This window comes from Pangasianodon hypophthalmus, chromosome 11, assembly GCF_027358585.1.
Source record: "Pangasianodon hypophthalmus isolate fPanHyp1 chromosome 11, fPanHyp1.pri, whole genome shotgun sequence".
In the NCBI taxonomy this organism is placed as follows: Eukaryota; Metazoa; Chordata; class Actinopteri; order Siluriformes; family Pangasiidae; genus Pangasianodon; species Pangasianodon hypophthalmus.
This window is the reverse complement of record NC_069720.1, coordinates 23,896,254-23,918,034: the sequence shown is the minus strand read 5'-3', so window position 1 is coordinate 23,918,034 and position 21,781 is coordinate 23,896,254. Positions and strand designations below refer to the sequence as shown.

Here is a 21,781-nt window from a genome sequence, read left to right as displayed (position 1 = left end):
ATCAAACCATCAATCAATCAAACCACCCATCAATCAAACATCCATCAAACCATCAATCAATCAAACAAACAAATCATCCATCAATCAAACCATCAATCAAACATCCATCAAACCATTCACCAATCAAACAAAATATCAAACCACCCATCAATCAAACTACCAAACAATCATTCATCAAACCATCAATTAAACCATTAATCAAACAATCCACCAAACAAACCATCTAACAAACCATCAAACATCCATCAATCCAATTATCAATCAAACTATTAACCAAACCACCAAACTATCAAACAAAACATCCATCAATCAAACTATCAATCAAACCAAACCATCAACCAAACCATCATCCAGTGATAACCTACTCGCACACTAACTCATTGTTTCACTGTTAACAGTGAAATGCTCCATGCGGGAATAGATCACAAACAACCACAAAACACACAAATGCATTTACACCGAGTTGGCCATTTATCATGTACAGCTACCTTTTATCTACGCTTCTTGGCCATAGATCTTAGGTCTTAGTAATTTGTTGGGCCAGCACAAGCCACCAGAACAGCTTTAATGAGCTTTGGCTTTAGGTTCTACAAGATTCTGGGACTGTACAGAGGGATAAACACCATTCTCCAAAATGATATTCCCTCAGTTGGTGTTTTGATGATGGTGGTGATGGAGAGTGCTGCCTAACACATCCAAAATCTCCCAGTGTGTTGGAAGTTGAGATCAGGTGATCAGATGAAGGCCACAGGACACGGGTAGTGAGTCAAGCACAGATCAGTACTTTGACTTGAGGCACATAAGGGCACTGAACCCTGAGTCCCGTAAATAAGCTCAAGCAAACGGTTCCAACTCGGGTTCGACAGTTTAGTCAGGTTCGTGTATTATACATCATGCAATATTTTCTTTTTACACCAAATCATTGTGCACATTGCAGAGCATGGAGCATTCATTTCTATGCTTTCTTTTAGTGCAAAAATCTGTAAATATTATAAACATGCATTACCACTGCATATAATCTAATGAGATTTTCACTTCTACACTATGGAGCAGTCACCATTTTCACCAACGCTGGATTTTAACCTAAGCCAGAGCGTGTGCTCTTACAGTAGACTGCATGCTGAAATATCACCCATTAATATATGTTCAGAATAAGGGCACACACTGCAAAAAAAACAGCATGAATATTCTACTATGTAATGTTTCTAGCTATAAACCAGAAAGTGCCGCACAAGATTCTTATTTTAAATAGCTGTTCTTGTCAGGGTCCGGGGTTTGATTAATATGACAATGTGTTAAGTGCGGCTTAAAGGTGCAATTGTCAATTTTTTAAATTTCTTACTTGTACAAATAACTGGGACGATAAATAAACCACGATAAAATATAAAGGTTTAAGCCGTGGCCTCAGCACAAGCGTATTAAGTGGTTTAGAAAACCTGTTTGGAGAATTGATTTCCAGTCTGGAACGCTTGCTTGTGTTTGAATGTGCCTCCTGTCAGTAATTTTATAGACACTCTACTCTACAGGCCATTGTCGTTCATGGGGGCGGAGCTTCTTAAAAATAGGTGGGAATGGGCTCAAACTGTAAATATAAAATAAATAAATTTTAAAAAATCCCAAATAAGAGGCTCCAAATTAATTATTATTAAGTTAAATATTCCATTAATCAAGTAAATATGCATGACAAGGACATTACACATGATGGTTGGTAAAAATCTCCTGTGACTCCACCCACATCTCAGGCGACCGTAAGGTGGAGAATCGACGCTCTAGACGATGAATTATATCGGCTCGGCGGTGACACTGGCAAGGCAGTAGCATGTTAGTAACACTCAGTGTTGCTGCAAACGCTGTGTATTCTCACTGGTCAATTTATCACACACACTCACTTTGTTGGTAAAACCTTGTAGGTGGACAGTTAGAGACTCCAGCTCGTCTTTTCTCAGCTCGTCCATGTGCAGTTTCTGTTACTCATCTTATAGCTTTCATCAGTTGTCAGTTTGTGACCACAGGGCCTCTGTTGGATGGATATTTTTGGTTGGTGGACTTTTCTCAACCCAGCCATGATACGGAGGTGTTTAAACATCGCAGGAACCTTGCTCCACCTGATACACTCATACAAGCGCAACACCCACTAACATGCCACTAGCATGTCAGTGTAACAGTGGGTTGGTTTTCCTGCCTTCTGCTGTTTTATGTTGGCTAAAGTTTTTTGTTACTTTATATGGTCATAAAGGCATATAGAACAACATGGCAACCTGTCCCTATAGAATCACATGACATGATGCTCGAAGCGGTACGTCTCATCACACCTCTGTTATGTTTCAGCACCAGGACTTGATGCAAAGGCAAAACTCTTAGGGGTTTAACCTCTGGATTTTTTTTCCACATCCTACTACTGAGATTCCTTTCATTGCATTTTTAATCGTATGCTGCTGGCTCGCTGTTTCTGACCCTGCTGTGCATTTAATAAGTGCAGACTTTGCCTTGAACCTAATGTATTAAAGGGGAAGTGTTAGCCTAGCTGCAGTTTTAAACTGATGCTCAGATATATATCTTCACGTTAGCAGAGTGGTGTCCAATTTTGCTCCTGTCCTCTTTGTTTTCACAGCTTCTCAATCCAAACCATAGGTGAAAATACGTCTGTGCATAAGTCTTTTTTTTTTTAACCCAAACAGTCTAAGTGCATGCAGCTGCTTGAGAAATGAGGTACAATCCTCTAAAAGCAGTGACAATTCTGAGACCAGCTGTGGAGTACTCCGATTTTTTTATTTTTTTTACATGGCAATAATGCACTTCAACAATCACCATGCCACAAAAAAACGACTACTCTCGTGGACTGCAAAACAACTGAAACTGAGAGACACATATGAAACAAACGTCCAACAGATATTGATCTATTTAATCCATTTAGTCAGGTAAACACAATATTACTGGCAACTAAACTGAACATAAACTAACAATTTTTTTTTTTTAAATGAACAGATTCAGTCAGTAAGACATAATCCTGAATTCAAAGGCAAGCACAGGAGGAGATATTCTCCAAAACTCTCCACGCTGAATAAATTAGCAAGTGACAGGCGAACGTTTTTGTTCTTATGATACAACTGATATTCTTCTGGGCTGAGGGAAGCTTCAACCACATATGCCCCAAAAGTGTGGAGCCAGAAACATCATTAATTCAGTGCCAAGTGGCCTGGGGGATTTTCAGCATTTAAGCTGTCATCTCCCATTGGAAAGCTCGCTCGCTCTCGCACTCTCTCTCAGCTACTACAAGTGTACAGAAGCACAGTCACTTCTTCACTCTCTCACTTGTCCTCTCTCTCTCTCTCTCTCTCTCTCTCTCAGGAGCTCAACCATCAAGGGATTCATCCACTTTTGGAAAATAATTGCAACTTGGCAGATAGGACAGAGAGCCACAACAGCCACTAAAGCCTCCACTGCAGAGCAGAGATTTTTTTTTTTTGTAGTCTATCACCATAATTGTCAAGAAGTTGTTACCACAGTTCTTAATTTTTAGGCAGCATGTGTGTTATATACAATTTTTTTTTTTTCATGATGTTTCTCTCTCAGACTCCCATGCTTACATATCCTAGTGTTATACAAATTTCAGAGGAACTCTAATAAGCTAAGACAATACCGATGGACTTCATACGCATGAAATTAAAGAAAAGCTTACATATCAATCTTTATAATTAACATGTGATCTTTTAATTAAAATTCTGAGCTGACTTTATTAGTTTTATTAGAACTTCTTATATTGACATGTTGACCCATTTTCATTTTGGTTAACAGTTTTCTACATTACTCCGAATGCCGTTCGGCTACCTGCTGATAGGGGTGTAGTGGGAGTTATGCTGCGCTCATGGTGCCTGGTAAGTGGTAATTTGCAGGTTGTAATAATGTTATTTCCCACCTCGGGATGTTTGACGGGTGAAGGGGAAAAAAAAAAAAAAAAGAAAACATGGACATGGATGCCTCCAAGAAAGCGTGCCTTTCATTTGCTCTGTCAGAGCATGTAAAGCTTATAAAAAGCTATTTTAACCACACTTTCACAGTTACAGGCCTGAGTGGCTATTGGTTCTGTTCTGCTGTAGTGAACCTCAAATATTCCCGAAATATTTTGACCTTGCAGCACAGCAACAACAGCGGACAACAGTGAATAGCTTAGCAACAAGCCAGTCATCTAACGTTAACAATAACTCCAATGTTAATGATTACCTTTTCAAAACAGTGATTAGTATGGTGTTATAGATTTTGCCAAGTACTGTGACTGTAACTGATCTAAAGCCAATACTGCTATAAACTAATTTAATTTAAAGTAAAGAAGGAGAACTTTACACTGTTCGCAGTGTGGGCGGCCATGTTGATTTCACATCACCCCATAAACGGGGAAGGAGCCGGTGGCTGAAAAGACTATCCCAAGTTGGCGAGTTGAAATTTCAGGTTGAGGGGACATTTTCTGTGTTTTTTGTAGGTTGTAGGCAAGGAATTACTTTGCCTTGAATGCAGCAATAGCTCTTGCTTCATCTCTACCTAAAGAGAGATATGCAATGCAGCATGGTCCTATTCCTTTAGTCTAAGATCAGCTTCAAGAGGTTCAACTTTCATGCTAATACCAACGCTCAAAGCCATCGTGCTCAGCATCTCGTCGAATCGAGGTTCTGCTGTAACTCCAAGTCGTATAGCTGCATTGCATTCTGGAAGTCCAGCATTCGTTGACATTTTTGTCTAGAATTAACGCTGCGCTTTAATATTAACCCTGTATAGAACTTTCCACAAAGTTGTGATAGTGTTGGTGATTCCACAACTGGCAGAAACAAGCAGAGTGGTGCTCTACTTTTTTTTTTTTTTTTTTTGCCATGATGGTCAGGATAATCAGGAGCAATGAGTAGTTGTGAGTGTCTAAAAGAGAGGGTACAAAGGCCAGTTCACTGAGGCTGCTCTGCCCATGACCCACATCTTGAGGATGGGGAGGAAAGCTCAACCCTGGGGTTTCAAAGCAGAAAGGGAATGCACACTTGCAGGACTGCTGTCAGGGTGTGCACTGAAGGAGAAAATGGAATCTCTGGCATTTCCAACCCCTCACTCCTCCCCATTCTTCCAACTTCTGCCATGCTGTCCCCCAATCATGGCTTTTCTCTCACATGTCCTCCATGCTAACGTGTTAAAGAGATCACCCCTAGTGTTCAAGGATGATGCTCCGCTGGCTGCCTGTCCCCCTAGGGGACCCATCAACATGGTAGAACAGGGTGTGTGGAAGAAGAGGGCCACCAATCATGAAATGTCAGACTCAGGGCATGTGATTGTACACTATGTCAAAAACAGACAAATATTTGCTCTCTGGGACGCTGAGGAGATGAATCTCAGAAGCCGGGGCATGTCACTTCATGGCTATGCCAAGACAAAGGATCAACTGTCATTGCAAAACCTGCAGCATTTGGATAAATATGACTTCTTGTGCTGTTTCTGGGAGGTCATCATCATCCAAGATTTAAAGATGAACACCAAACACCGGCATAAAGACGTACTACTACATGACATGCAGTAAAGCAACTTCAGTAGTTTCTCAGGAAGGGTGGATTGTTACTTCCTGAGAGTGCGTCACTAAATAAGACGTCCTATGTATGGGTCAGCAAGCGTACCACATGCATACGGCCATCCATTTTCCACACAACTCCACTGTCTGGGATTAAATCAACAGTAAACCAGCAGTAACATTTGGGATCTTGTTATTTTTAGACATCTCTGATTTTATTGTTTTTACATTTTAATGCAAGCAATTCAGGGAGGAATATTTTGTAATGTCAGCTTTGCTGCAACTTCCTTCCTGCCCCAGATATATCTGTTGGCTGAGACACACTTAAGGAGCATTTAAGTATTCACAAACTGGTGAACAAATTATCTTATGAGGATGTAATTATCTACTGCTTGCATTGCAGTTTATTTGGTATTTCATATAGTGTCAACAATATGATATGAAAATAAAAAGTTTATTTCCTCACATCGAGAGTGAGAATGACAGTCAGTTAGCAGGTACTATATGAAAGATTCAACCTAATGTTATCTATTAGGCTGGCAAGTTATTCCTACAGTTGACAGTGTAGTTAGCCATGTGAGCGGTTTGACTGAAGGCACTGTACACACTATGGTGATGGTCAGGTGCCCACATACTTTTGGCCATACAGTGTATCTGCAGCACATTAAAAAAAGGAAAAAGACAGTAGCACCAAAAACTGAGACTAGTATACAGGTAGCTCGGTCACAGGTCCACATCCCTGTTGCTGGAGAACCTCCTGCCCTCCATATTTTTTTTCCACGTTCTCCCAGCTCTAACACAGCTGATTCAACTAACTGGCTAAATAACAGCCATTCCTGAGTTGAAGTAGGTGTGTGTCACACAAAAATGTGCAGGAACTGGGGGTTCTCCAGGGCGAGGACTGGGAACCCAGGAGCTAGCTAGTTTTTTTCCTTACAATTTAAAAAAAACAAAACAAAACAAACAAAAACAATCCATCATTACATGAGAGCATGCCTTAGTCAAATCGCTCTGAAACCTTTATGTCCATGCAGTCATCTGAAGCATTATTTAGTCAAATATTTTTCTACTTTAGAAAGAAATGCATAGGTTTCCATCTGTCTCCTTCATTTGCAAAAAATGGCTTTGCCACATTTCTCTAGCCTGACCACATGGCAGCTGTAGATGACCAGGACTACAGCAAGTCTCATGGGTCGAGGTTCTTGCACTTCATATTTTACTGCCCCTTAGTACCAGCCTGCAGTCTGTTCTCTGATTAGTTAGAGCCCCTATTCTAGCAGGCAAGAGAAGAGAGGAAGAGAGGGGGGAAAAATCAATCCATATTTCCATAATCCACACTGCTGCCCATCTCTTCCCGCTCTGACTCCCTCTCTTTCCCTCCCTCTCTCTCTCTCTCTCTCTCGTTCCCCTGGGGTAAACTAACCCCTCCACCCCTATCTACGGCCTACAACTGTCATTACGTTCCTGCAACAATAACAGGATAGACAAAAGGGGGCCTACAGAGATTGGGTCTGCTGCTGCCATATGCTGACTAACTTGAGGGAAAAAAAAGGGATTTCTCCGGCTACAGAGGGAGCATCTCTACAAAGAGGAAAAGGAGCTTAATCCTGGTAATGAGGCGACTGAATGAGAGGCTTTATGTGGACTTGCAAAAGGCCGATCCATCTGTACACACTGCGTAAAATAGCCATCTTACCACAGAAACCATGCGGGTAAACAAAACAGAAACGAAAAAAATAAAAATGAAACAGTGCAAAGATCAGACTGCTGATGCTTTTTAAAGGCATAGGTTTCTCTAACCACAAGGTGTGTTTTCTTTTCTTCATTCTTTCTGCTTATTGCACTTGTTGTTAGGGAGTAGGCAGAGCCTGCAGCATCACTGCAAACACTCCAACTTCAAAGCAAACAGTCACTTAGACTGGGCAGAAACAAGTACTTACTCATATTTGTTTCTCCCTCTGTATTCGTATTTTTTTGTTCAGTAGTCTGCTCTGTTTAGCGTTCATAGAACTGCTAACAGACCTTTCAACAACATGAGTAAAAGGCAGTAGCGTCAAACTACAATATGTTGCAGTGAAATCCAGAATCACTTCATTTTCACAGCCACTGCCTTACACAGTTACGGAAGTCAACATCACACTTTTTAACGCAAACCTGTCCCCAAATAGAGTTCCAATTTGAATGATTATTGGTTAACCAGAAGGTGTGTAACATGTGAAACATTAAGATTAAAATTCGACGTTATTGTCATTGTGCAGAGTACAAACCCAATGAAATGCAGTTTCTCGCATATCCCAACTTGCTAGGAAGCTGGGGTCAGAGCACAGGGTCAGCCATGATACAGCACCCCTGGAGCAGATGTGGTTAAGGGCCTTGCTCAAGGGCCCAACAGCAGCAGCTTGACAGTGCTGGGGCTTGAACCCCCAACCTTCCACTCAGTAACCCAGAGCCTTAACCGTTCAGTCGCCACTGCCCTCCACTGAAATACGCACATGCACTGGGCATTAGAGTAAAATTCTCATTCTCAAGATTAAAAATTTACATGAACATATACACTGTATGGCCAACCTAGTCATAACACCTAGCTGTAACACCCATACGAGGATCTTCCCCAAACTGTTGCCACATAAGTGGAAACAAACAATTGTCTAGAATGTCTTTGTATGCTATAGTATTAAGATTTCCTTTCACTGGGACTAAAGGCTGATTTATACTTGCTGTTAACGGTGTGTATCCTACGGTCGGTCGCTTGTGCATGTCCTCAGAAATCAGCGCGACGCACGGTGCAATGCCAACGATACATAGTGGAGGAAGGATAGCACCATGTGGCACTGTGTCCCCATCTGAATAACAAACTAGCGCTGCGTCTCCATTCGCATACTTACGTACTTTTCTGTTATTAGTACTAACACTTAAGGTTTTCCTATAACAGTTTGTGTTTGAATTTTAAAAACCTCTTAAAACTCCTGAAAGGTCTGTTTTGAGTACCAATCTTCTGGATTTTCTAGATTAGTAAATATTTTTGAATGTGCGATGAGGGTTTTCAATTTCAATTCAATTTTATTTGTATAGCGCTTTTAACACTGGACATTGTCACAAAGTGACTTTACAGAAATAAACGGATTCACAAAAAAATATATTGCAAATATGTGAATTTATCCCTATTTGAGATCTTGACAACAATCACGTCAACAGCAGAACGTTTTTTCAAAAGGCTCCCTCTCCCTAAATATGTGCACTACAGATGGCATTAAGTATTAACTACCACATGTAGTGTACTACAGGAAAAGGCCATTCGTGATTCAGTCGTCAGTTTTGATTTCGGTTTAGCTAAGTTAAGCTCGCGACCTCAGGAACACACACAAATCACAGTCACGCATTAAATACAATCATGTGTATTTGACTTTCAGAATTCTTCATACTGAAATGTAATTTGACACACACAACAATCCCTTCATGAATAATCACCACCTCGGCAAAGAATTATTCCACGAGGTGGAATTTTACATAAACCTAGGCTAAAGATATTCAATTCAGTTCTCAGATATTCAACTTCACACATTTCACGCTATCATACATTTCCTTTGGCAAGCCAATTAGAGCATCTACTTTGTTGACATCAGAAAAACAATTGATTACAGACAGATTTAGTTCACTAGATCAGAAAGGTTTACATACACCAAGTTGCCTGTCTCTTTAAACAGTCTGGAAGATTCCAGAAATTGATGTACTGACTTTCAGAAGCATTGACAATAGCGTTGTATGATTCTGATTCTACCCCAGAATTGATTATTTACCCATAACATCACATCCCAAAATGTTTTAGTCCTCTTATACCATAGCAATTTGCCAACAGTTACATATTTTATTCATTAAAGAACAACACTTCATACTTTTTATCCATTTATAGCTACTTTTAATGTTGTGGAATGTGAGCGAGACAAGTTCCTGTCATCACTAAATCAATGACTATACCTTTTCTTTTTGTTAAATTATTAGGCTTAGATTATATGATGTGTCCACCATATATCACTGTGAATGAGCTGTTCCTACAGAAGAGCACGAGTGCATTAATATAAACCTGTGATTTGGCCTGCAGCTGAGACTACTGTCAGAGCTGCTGTTATGGGAAACCAATCAACACCTTACCACTCAGACTCGAGAATTCAACACCACTGTGGTATAGATCTCTTTTGATCACTAAGGGCTGATGATGGCGCAGAAAACACACAATCACAGAACATTTACATCTGTATTACATCTTTACCTGAGATTACGTTTTTATTTGAAATGCACTAAATTTGGAGATTTAGGGGTGATTATTATAACATTCATGAACATATTGAACAATCGGAACAATCTGTCTTTTAACATCCTGATATGTTCTCACTGGGTTTTTGACCTAATTTTTTATTTTTTTTTAATTTATTCAGAAAGTGCACAGTGTTACTGTGTCTACATGTATTGCGTCCAGCACCCGCAGTTCGGTATAGTCACACAAGTAAGCTAGTTGTATGGGATTAAAGAGAGCCTTAAAAAAAAATAAAAATAAATGAAATCCCAACTGCAAAACTCAGGGCACAACAATAACCCAATGATTTTACTGCCTTGGCAATTTCAGCTCACTCAGCCATAGTCTTCCTTGGTTTAGCTTCTCAGTTTCCACCACCGCCGTTCCTTCAGCTCTTCATTGGCTATGCTCACTCAGTTATCATCATAGCCTTTGTTAATTAATGTTCATTAGTAAGAGAAGACAGAGAAGTCAAATTGAGAAAACATAAGACCGATCTCTGAGGTCTTAAATCCCTCCTTATAAGTAGCATTCTTCCAAGAAGTAAGACAAAGGTGAGAAATAAAAGCCTGCATGACTGTGGATCTGTGGAAAGCTGTGAGTGCGTAAATACTAACTCACAATGTCAAGATACTAAGTCTTGATACTAAGACACTAAGCTATAATTATAAGATAAAGATATACATATGAGATACTAAAGTCATAATTTCAAGATAGTAAGTCACAATTATGAGATACTGAGTCATATGTATGACATACCAACTCATATTTTCTTGACACCAAGTCATACTTATGAGACACTAAGTCATAATTACAAGATACTAAGTCATATTTATGAGATACTAAGTGATACGTACGAGATACTAAGTCATAATTATGAGGTACTAGGTCTTAATTATGATGCAAGTCATGCTTACGATAAACTAAGTTATACGTGTGAGATACTGAGTCATAATTACGAGATACCAAGTCATAATGATGAGATAATAAGTCATGCTTATGATAAACTAAGTTATGCATATGAGATACTAAGTCATAATTATGAGATACCAAGTCATGCTATTAAGTCTTTATTGGCTATGCTCAGTCAGTTATCATCATAGCCTTTGTTAATTAATGTTCATTAGCAAGCGTAGACAACGAAGCCAAACTGAGAAAACAGAAGACCGAACTCGGAGGTCTTAAATCCCTCCTTGCAAGTAGCTTTCTTCCTAGAAGAGGTGAGAAATTAAAGCCTGCGTGAGCTTGGATCGGAGGAAAGTTGTGAGTGTGTGAAGCCCCAGACCCATCAACACAGCAGCTGTTTGTGTTTTGAGTTGATGTGAGCATGCCAACATTACAGTTTTCTTACAGTTTCACCGTGTAAGCAGTTGCAAGACTGCAAACGTCAGATGAAATTTGACGGGAAATTTGCAAGAAACAAGTTTTACTTTCTATGAGACATTCTAGACCTGCCGGTTACAGTGATAACGCTAACTCAATCATTCACATAAGACCAAACTCTCACTGCACATTCACAAACACTTCGTCTACTTCATCTACCGATTCAAAGCGCTCCTGAAGCTGTGGTTAAACTCTCCTCTATACGTAAGATTTCCCCACGGAGTCACCAAAAATAAAAAGCAAACTATTCATCTGAAACTGAACACACTGCTTCTTGTAAAGGTTCCGTGGAGGTTTGTGCTGAGATGTTCATTACAATGAACTCCAGCCTTGTAAATAAGCAGAAATTAGTCATATAAAATGAACAATGCATACAATCATTTATAAATATATAGTATATAAATATATGGGGAGACAAAACAAAGTTTTGCTAGATGGTGCAATTTTCTTTGCAAACAATGCTTTCGAAATGACCACCATAATTATCATAAGCATTCTCATAATTAATATTTGGGCAAGTCATTTTTTTTTCCCCTCGAAAGAAAAACAGCACCAAGCTTCCTCCTGTAACGTCTGCAAATATAGATTATTTAGATTTTTGAATATTCTGCTGAATATGCTCATGAATATTCAAACATTCTACAGGCGTAAGAGCGCTCCAGTATATAATTCATTGTAATAATAATTTAATAAATGAAATCCAGCAGTAGAATACAGATTATATGAAAGACTCTTCAGGGTTTAAAAATACACTTCATCAACTTGATTGTGCATGTTTACAGCAGACGGTATATTTTCCTCTCTGAACTCATCCTTCTTTGAGAAGTAAGATTCTTTTACCTAGGAACATTCCTGTGATTTGAAATAACCGTTAGAGTCGGAGCGAAGCTGAAGTAAATAAAACGACCCATGCCTGGCTGTAACGAATATTTGCAGAGATGATAAAATGACACAGAGATAACAAATTGCAATAAAACGATAGGATGATGTCCCACACAAGAGTCTTTCACATAATCTGTATTCTACTGCTGGTTTTCCTGTATTCAATTATTATTGCAATGAATTATGTATTGAATTCTCTTATGCGCGTAGAATATTTGAATAATCAGGACCATATTCAGCAGAATATCCAAAAATCTAAATAATCTGTATTTGAAGAGATTACAGAAGAAAGCTTGGTGCTGTTTTACTTTTTACGGGGGAAAAAAAAAGGCTTGTCCAAATATTAATTATGGTGCTTATTATTATTATTATTAAATTACATTTCAAATGAGCAATTGAGCTCGTTCTTCCCTCTGCCTTATCAGAGTATGTGTTACTGCTACATTTAGAGAGTTACGGTTAGAAAGTGAAGAGTTATTACCATGCATGATATTAGTTTTGCGGTACAAGTGAAATGCTGAATGACAGAAGATAGTGATAAATGATAAACAAGGTCAGTATTTTTACTCTGGTGCATTCTGATGGTCACTATAGAACATGTTCAATTTGAATTTCAGAGAATAAGGGCTATTTGGTCACGTATCTGGATTTCTTCCCGTCAAACCAATTAGGGCTTAGGTAAAACGTGCATGCACTTGTGAAAGAGACGGCCAATTAAAATCAGGGTTGCCAGACTGAACTGACTGTTCAATCTATTTGCTTTTTAAAACCAGCCCAAGACCTCAAACTGTGGCCAAATCTGATGCAAATAATGCACCGGTGTATGTTATTTATTTTCACCAAGACTTCCGTGTTACTTCTTGTGCACATCAATGTGACTACGAGATACTGAGTACCAGATAAAAGAGCAGAAGATCTCAATACGTGCTTGTCTTGTAGCTAACACCAACTGTTAGTTCTTACTGTGGCTGCTTGATCAGAAGAAAATAATAACTAATGTTCATTCTAGAGTGTAAATGCTCATATAACGGAAGCCCTAACAGCTGTGATCGTGTTCAGAGAGAACAATACAGTTCCTTGATGAACCATTAAGAAAAAAATAATGGTTATATATAAAAAATAGAGAGAGAAATAAGTATACACTGTATGTATGTTTACAGGACAATTGTTTGCACTCCTTCAAGAAAATATTTTCTAGGCGTGCCAATAATTTTTGACATTTTTGAGAGGAAATATAATTTTTTTTTTTTTTTTTTTTTAGATGTTGTTATTTTGTTTATTCTTACAGGAAACACAAGTTCCTGCTCCAATTTATACAACCATTGCGCAATTGTTCATGCACTAGCACTCTCAAATCGAAAGTGAGATAGCTCAGATATTTAGACATTTTCATTACATTTCAGCTTGACAAATGAATCATATGGTGAAGTTCTGTTTAATTGTTGAGCGTATATAATTCTTTTATATCCTGTAATCCTGTGAAGAGTCTCAAAATGATGAACTACTAAGTGATTATGAAATGTTAAATCTTAGTCATGAGATATCAAGTCATAATTTCAAGATATAAAGTCACAATTACGAGATGCCAAGTGATCATTTCTCGATACTGTCACAATTATGAGATATTAGATATTATATAAGTAATAATTTCAAGATGCTAAATCATAATTATGAGATAAATTCATACTTATGACATACAAAGACATAATTTCAAAATACTAAGTCATAACGATGAGAAACTGAGTAATAATTTCTTGACACAGTCATAATTATGAGATATGAGATACAAAGTCATAATTTCAAGATACTAAGTCATAATGATGTGATACAGTCATAATTCCAAGATATCATCTCATAAATTTGTGATACTAAGTCATACTTACGAGATAACAAGTCATAATGATGAGATACAAGATTTCAGTATACTATCTCATAAATCTAAGATACTAAGACATAATTACAAGTCATATTGTCTTATGTTAGAACCATACTAACGAAATTATGAGATAGTATTTTGAAATTATGACTTTGTATCTCGTTTTGGCCACTTTTTGTGGCAGAAGTGGACTTGATGACCTGCACCTTGTTTGTTTTTTCCTATTTCAGTAATCACTGAGTGAGAGGTGGGGATGTAAGAGGAAAAGGAAGGATAAAAAGAGATGGGGGTGCAGCACAGAAGGAAGAGGGAGGGGTCAGGGATGAGGTAGTGAGGTCCATTTGAACAGAAACGAGCAAAGGAGCAGGGAGGGAGGAAAGGGGAAAAAAAGTTGCGCTGTTTCCAACCTGGTCTCCATAGTCCTGGGGGAACTTCCACAGCACTGTCGGATCTGTAAGCAATTGACAGACAGCATTAATCAGTGGCTGCACAACGCCATGCACACCATTCAGAACACATACATATTAATGAAAGGGGTGGGGGCAAAGGGTGGCTTCTCCTGTGTGCCGGCACACTGCGGCAGAGTGCAGGAGCACGATGAGCTCTGCATATGCTAATATCATCAGTCATGGCAAAGCCCAAAGATATTTCAAATGGATGAAATTTTTTATTTCATTTTGAAGACAATGTAATGCATTATTGCTATTCTTACAGTTAAAAGTATGAGATTTTGAGATTATACATGAAACGTTAAGCGCTGAGGCCAGTCTTTCCTTAAATTACAGTACATATGAAGTATGAATATGTCTGAGCATATGTACAGAGCATATGGAGCACAAATATGTCAAAAGAAAATCTTCTTCTTGTTTTTTTTGGGGGGTTTTTTGCATTGTTTATTGCAAATAGGTGACACAAAAGTGAATCGTTTTTCTACATAATCTCATTTCATTCAATGAAAGTGTTCAAGTGATTCTTTCAGAGGGGAAAAAAATAATTTCCGGCTGCTAATTTATGTCGCACTTTTAATGTTTTCATTTGACTAACCCTCGTACATTTCCAACACACATCCAAAACTGTGAATGTACAATGAAATAACCTTGAGATAACTAAAAAAACTGATAATACACAGCAGGCCTAAAGTTAAGTACCTTTTATCAAATCAACTACTTTAATTTTAGATATATGCTACACATTAGCAAAATAATATTCAAGTCTGTGCGACCTCAGACACACAACCAGCAGTACCGTGCGACTGTAAAGATCACACAGCGGTTTACTGAAGGTCAATTAACTGGAGCGAACAGCCAGAGAGTGAGCCCCAGGACGCACAGAAACCCAGAGCATACAGGATACAGGAGACACAGGAGAGCTAGTTTCATACACTTCTGTAGCATGGATCTTCTTTGTATTTATTACTATTACTCATTCTTTTAATAAAATAATTATTACTATGACTGGCCATGTGGAGCACGCTCAGTGATTTAAACATCTCCCTCGAACTCTCCGAGAGGAAACCAGACAGACCACAAACAACCCTCGTCCTTCTTACTTCATCATCTCCTATTCTTATCTTACTGTCCTTCCTCAGTAGGAAGGCTTTCACTTTTAGCCAGTGAAACTAACCTGACTTGGATGCTAGAGGGGAGAAGAAGGAAGACCAAGGTACGTTACATAATCCCCTCACAAGATTTCACAGACTCTGTCTTAAGATTTTTACAAAGACCAAATATCCTTCTCCCCAGGGAGTGTAAACCCTTCATCTGATTTGGCAGAGTTAGGTCAATTTTATGCTGATTTTCTGGGTGAGAGGATGAGAACCACTGCCGGGGAGGAAAAACAAAACAAGGGAAATGTGATGTGATCGAGGAAAGAGGAAGATATAGGAAAAGAGGTTGCTGAAAAGAAGGAGATGGACGTGGCACAAAACCAGGACAGAGTTAAGGAAGAAATCAGGTATAAGGAGAAGTGAAGAGAAAAGAGAACAGGGAGAGGGAGGGGTAAACGTGGCACACTGACCCACCCCCCCCCCCCCCCACCCCCCCACCCCCACCGCTCCCCGTCCCCTGAACAATACACCTTCTGTGGAGCATATCCTGGAGGGTCTCATAATAAACCATACCTCAAGACGCATGCTTATTCATATGAACAAAACTTGCAAATCTCATTCCCTATGGGATTTTCTCACCATAGCAGACTGACATGAAAAGGCCAAAATTCAGATGAGCTCTTTTCATAAAGCTCCACTCCTCACTGTCCACTCTGAATGAGATTTGCTTGATCGTCTAGGTTAAAATGTAATATTTGATCAAAAACTTTAACAGTTTTAATATTTATGTAGTTATGCATGCACAAGAGGGGTTTTCTCCTCCCGTCTGTTTCTATTAGAGGAAAATGAAAAAGAAAATTACAAAAAGGGGATGGAGTTTCTGAAGTCCAAAAGTTACTACTTATGGCTGGCTTACAGTCGCTGAATCCACCAAAGACGGGACAAATGATCTGTTAATCAGTGGAAAATAGTGGGCCAAGATCATTGTTCATTCTGATTTAGTCTCCAACTGTCTCCTTTTTTTGAGGTGGGGTTACACCAGGGAGTGTGGTGAGATAAAGGCCCCTGTCTGAGGGTGAAAAGCTGTCAAAGAGAACCAGGCACGTTGCCTCCGCCGGCTCCCACTGCCATATTGTTAGCGTTTTTGCGTGAGGGCGAAACGCACGGGGCGGACAGACACAAAGGGGATTAATGGGTTAAGGCTGAAAGTTGAAGGTTACGAGGGGAAACCTAACCCCTACTGCTGAGCCAGAGAGAAATGTCACCGTGACAGACCTGAGGCTGCTTAATCCCCTAACCCCCCCAACACACACACACACACACATACACACAGACACCCTCCCTAACAGCCTTCTTTCTGCCCCCCTGAGCCTGGCGCAATGAGAGCATGCCTGTTCCCAGCAGGTCTGTGAACTGCCCCCAGTCGGCACACACACACATGTACTGGACGCATACATTAGCATAAAAAGCTGGAAACAAGCACGAGTTGTACACTAAATATTTTAGTATACTTAAATACATTTTATCAGTACAACACAGAGGCCTAAGGTACACAAGATTTACAAATGTGGTATTCAGTTTTTCACACAACAACTTTTTCATACTGGCAGCTTTGAGCTGTGAAAAAAACATTTAAAGAAGGAAAAAACCCATCTAACGGCCGTCCCACGAGTTTTGAAAGCATTGGCAGTGTTATATGTAACATCACTGCTTTCTTCGTACCAAAGTGACCACCTGAGTAGGTCTTCAAATGTGTTGTCTATGACAGTGACAGTGGGAAAACAATCTAGCGCGCTCCAGTCAGCTTGGACAAAGTCATTTGACTGGGCCGCAGACAGAGACTAATGGGTGAGAATTGAAATCACCTCAGAGGAGCGAGCTATTTTCGACTGTATCACGCCAAAAGTGTAGCCGAGGGCAGGCTCAGGAATATTGATCCCCAAAGGCCTTCATACCCAGCTAACCTTCGACAGTATGGCAATACACTGGCACCCCCAGGCATGGGCAGTGCAGGTCAGCCTTTAATCAATGTTTGGCCATCCCAGGGATGCCTATCTTTACAAGTCGATATGCGTCTCTTTGATGGAGCCCAGGCAGGGGGAAACGGGTTAATAGGTGAGTAGTGGAGACAGACCAGCGTACTATCACAGCTGACACCACGTTTTATCATGTCTGTCTGTCGGCCCTCTGGATAGAGATACTACGAGAGCGTACACACTGCAATAAGAGATATAACACACACACACACACTGGTTAGCTGTGTGCCTGTCATTGTGCATTAACAGAACTGCTGGTGTGTTCGATTTCATTATGGATCAAGTATGAAATGAGAATTCTGAAACATGTGGCTGATGTTTGGACGTAATTAATTATCAATTGGTACGTAGATACTGGAATTAGATTAATACTCATCTAGCTCATCAGAAAACTGTCAGGGTTCATAAAAAGGTGAGAGGCACAATGAAGGGCTCGGTCATAACTTTAACAAATTGATAATTCTTTTCTTTATTGTTAAAATACAGGGTCATAACAGATTGCTTTCTAGGCACAGTGTGCTACATGCAAGAGTGTGGACATTGAACACTTTCAGATTTATGCCAATACCAGCAAAATGTCAGCATGTGCAGTTAACTATGGTTTGCAGAAGAAGATTTTAAAACTCCTAATCAATGACAAGATGTAGGTATGCACGTCCATTTCATCCAGACGATCAAATATTCTCCTACAAAATATATTTGATCCAGAAAAAGAAATCAATAGACAGTACAGATCGAGTTTCAGGTTCCTCAGCATGACACAATGGCTCAAGATAAAAATGATGGAAAATTTCCCCCATTAATCCACCTTAGCTACACTGATTGTCATGCTTTCTGTTTCACAATTACTTGTTTTGGGAAACAAATGAATTCTAACTAAAAACCTCTCATTAAAAATGCATTTTGGTACATGGACACTATTTACATTCGTCTTAGTAAGAAATTTCATCAATAAGCCTTTATCAAAAAGGCTTTAAGAGAAACAATGATTATATACACACACACACATCAGCCATAACATTAAAACCACTTGCCTAAAGCTGTGTAGGTTCCGCTTCTGCCACCAAAGCAGCTCTGACCTATCAAGGCATGGACTCCACAAGACCTCTGAAGGTGTGCTGTGGTATCTGGCATCAAGACGTTAGCAGCAGATCCTTTAAGTCCTGTAAGTTGTGAGGTGGGGCCTCTACTTGTTTGTCCGAGTGTCAAGCACTCGATTGTATTGAGATCTGGGGAATTTGGAGGCCAAGTCAACACCTTGAATTCTTTGTCATGTTCCTTAAACCATTCCTGAACAATTTTTGCAGCATGGTAGGGAGCATTATCCTGCTGAAAGAGGCCACTGCCATTAGGGAATATCGCTGCCATGAAGGGGTGTAATTGGTCTGCAACAATGTTTAGGTAGGTGGCACGTGTCAAAATAACATCCACATGAATGCCAGGACCCAATGTTTCCCAGCAGATCATTGTCCGGACCATCACACTGCCTCTGCCGGCTTGTCTTCTTCCCATAGTGCATCCTGGTGCCATCTCTTCCCCAGATAAAGGACACACACACACCTGCCTGTCCACATGATGTAAAAGAAAACATGATTGATCAGACCAGGGTACATTCTTCCATTGCTCCATGGTCCAGTTCTGATGCTCACGTGCCCATTATAGGCTCTTTCAGTGGCGGACAGGGGTCAGCATGGGCACTCTGACCGGTCTGCGGCTACGCAGCCCCATACACAGCAAGTGTGGAAAAACAAATACCATATTGTGATGGCTAGACGACTGGGTCAGAGCATCTCCAAAACGGCAGGTCTTATGAGGTGTTCCTGCTTTGCAGTGGTTAGTACTTTCCAAAAGTGGTCCAAGGAAGAACATATAGTGAACCAGCGACAGGGTCATGGGCGCCCAAGGCTCACTGATGTGTGTGGGGAGCGAAGGCTAGCCGGGCTGGTCCGATCCCACAGAATAGCTACTGTAGCACAAACTGCTGAAAAAGTTAAAGCTGGCTATGATAGAAAGGTGTCAGAACACACAGTGCATCACAGCTTGCTGTGTATGGGGCTGCGTAGCTGCAGACCGGTCAGAGTGCCCATGCTGACCCCTGTCCACCACCAAAAGCACCTACAATGAGCATGTGAGCATCAGAACTGGACCATGGAGCAATGGAAGAAGGTGGCTTGGTCTGATGAATCATGTTTTCTTTTACATCATGTGGACAACCAGGTGCGTGTGCGTCGCTTACCTGGGGAAGAGATGGCACCAAGATGCACTATGGGAAGTCGGCAAGCCAGCGGAGACAGTTTGATGCTCTTGGCAATGTTCTGCTGGGAAACCTCGGGTCCTGGCATTCATGTGGATGTTACTTTGACACGTACCACCTACATAACCACTGTGACAGACCAAGTACACCGCTTCATGGCAACAATATTCCCTAATGGCAGTGGCCTCTTCCAGCAGAATAATGTGCCATGCCAATTACTCAGGAATGGTTTGAGGAACATGACAAAGAGTTCAGCCTCCAAATTCCTCAGATCTCTATCCAGTCGAGCATCTGTGGGATGTGCTAGGCAAACAATCGCCCCTCGCAACTTACAGGACTTAAAGGATCTGCTGCTAATGTCTTGGTACCAGATACCACAGCACACCTTCAGAGGTCTTGTGGAGTCCATGCCTCGACGGTTCAGAGCTGTTTTGGCGGAACAAATGGGACCTACACAATATTATGCAGGTGGTTTTAATGTTATGGCTGATCGGTGTATACTGTATACACACTGAAAAAAGGGAATATGTGATCGGTCAGATTTAAGAGAACATATTACATGTAGTTTACATAAAATATTTAGTTTCTCTACAAAATGTGATTTCATTTTTAATATTAAATTTAATTTAAGCAAGTTTCTAATTACTAGTTTGGGCAAGTCTGATCAGTTCATATAGTATTAACATGATCGGGGTTTAGTTTTATTCAGGGCTTTGAAAATACGAAACGAAATCATTTCAGGTGTATGAAAACAAAAGTGTGTTTATGTAACTCAATTCATTCACGTGGAACCGATGAACACATTTGAATAATGTAAATTCAATGAACTTTTTTTTTTCAAGTGTAGGTAATAGCTAGAACAGCTTTTGACATGTCCATCAAGCTGGCAAAGATATACACATATACAAAGATATACAAATACACTAACATTTTAAATGCAATTTAGTTCTTAATTATAGTATTTGTATGTAAATGCCAAGTTTGAAAAAAATATTTTTTTTTTATTTAAAAAATTGTATATAGTTAGAAAAGATATACTGGAGACATGCTGAACTGATAACAACAAATAGTCTGGAGAGCAAAAGTAATCTGGATAATGATTTATGTTAAATTAGAAGTAACGCTCTCAAGTAATTTGGAGGTGATTTACATCTTATATTTTCCTAAAATCTAAAAAATCGTAATAATAATAATAATAATAATAATAATAATACTGAAGTTGACTTAAATCCATAAGTGTGGACACTGCATGAAAGGCTTAATATGATCATCTGCAAAATCCCAATAGTCTTTGGCAAAATTTTGGAGGTTTACATGCACCTCAGTGATATTATTTTAATATCTTGTGGTGACACCCTAGGACAAACAACCATGTAAATCCTGACAACATACATCATCCTCTCCTCTCGTTCTCAGCCAGAGGTTAAACTGCTGAACTCTCACCCTCCTTGGCAAAGTCTTCATTTTTCTTTTTTTCCCCCTCTCCTTTATCCCCTCCCCTTATCTTTAAAAGATTTATTTCACAGTATGTCATAGTGTGGATTAGCCTACTCGATGCCCCAGAACAAAGCCATTGTCTGCCTTTGCTAACAGGTCTGTGCAAAGAGGCAGCCTGTTAGAGGAAGCTGCGGCTACTTAACACCCACAATAATTCCATTGTGAGTGGGCCACTGGCAGGGTCTTGGGTTTTCTTTTGGGCTTCATCTAGACTTTTGTGAGCGAGTCAAGGAACCGGGAGAAAATCCCATCAAGCAGTCGTGTGAGAGTTAACTAAGGTAACCTGCTGTGAACCTGATGAAGATGTCAGCTAAACATATGGCTGGAAAAAAAAATCTATTGTCAGAACAAGGGGCTTTTTTTTCTCCCCCACAGAATTAAAAGCTGTGCAGAAAGAGGAGGGAGGACGGCATCTTCGAGCCAAAAGCCGGGAATAACCGTGGTCATCACTTTACTTCTGGACCAGTAACTTTATTC

At 39.8% G+C, this 21,781-nt stretch overlaps 1 protein-coding gene across 1 annotated transcript in view; it reads right to left on the bottom strand.

Moving 5' to 3' along the window:
- Positions 1–21,781, bottom strand: part of dennd1b (DENN/MADD domain containing 1B) — a 93,596-nt gene that overhangs the window by 54,914 nt on the left and 16,901 nt on the right. Inside the window, exon 3 of the mRNA XM_034308759.2 lies at positions 14,379–14,422. Within this exon, the coding sequence (XP_034164650.1) occupies positions 14,379–14,422 (44 nt within the window). The remainder of the gene's footprint in view (positions 1–14,378; positions 14,423–21,781) is intronic.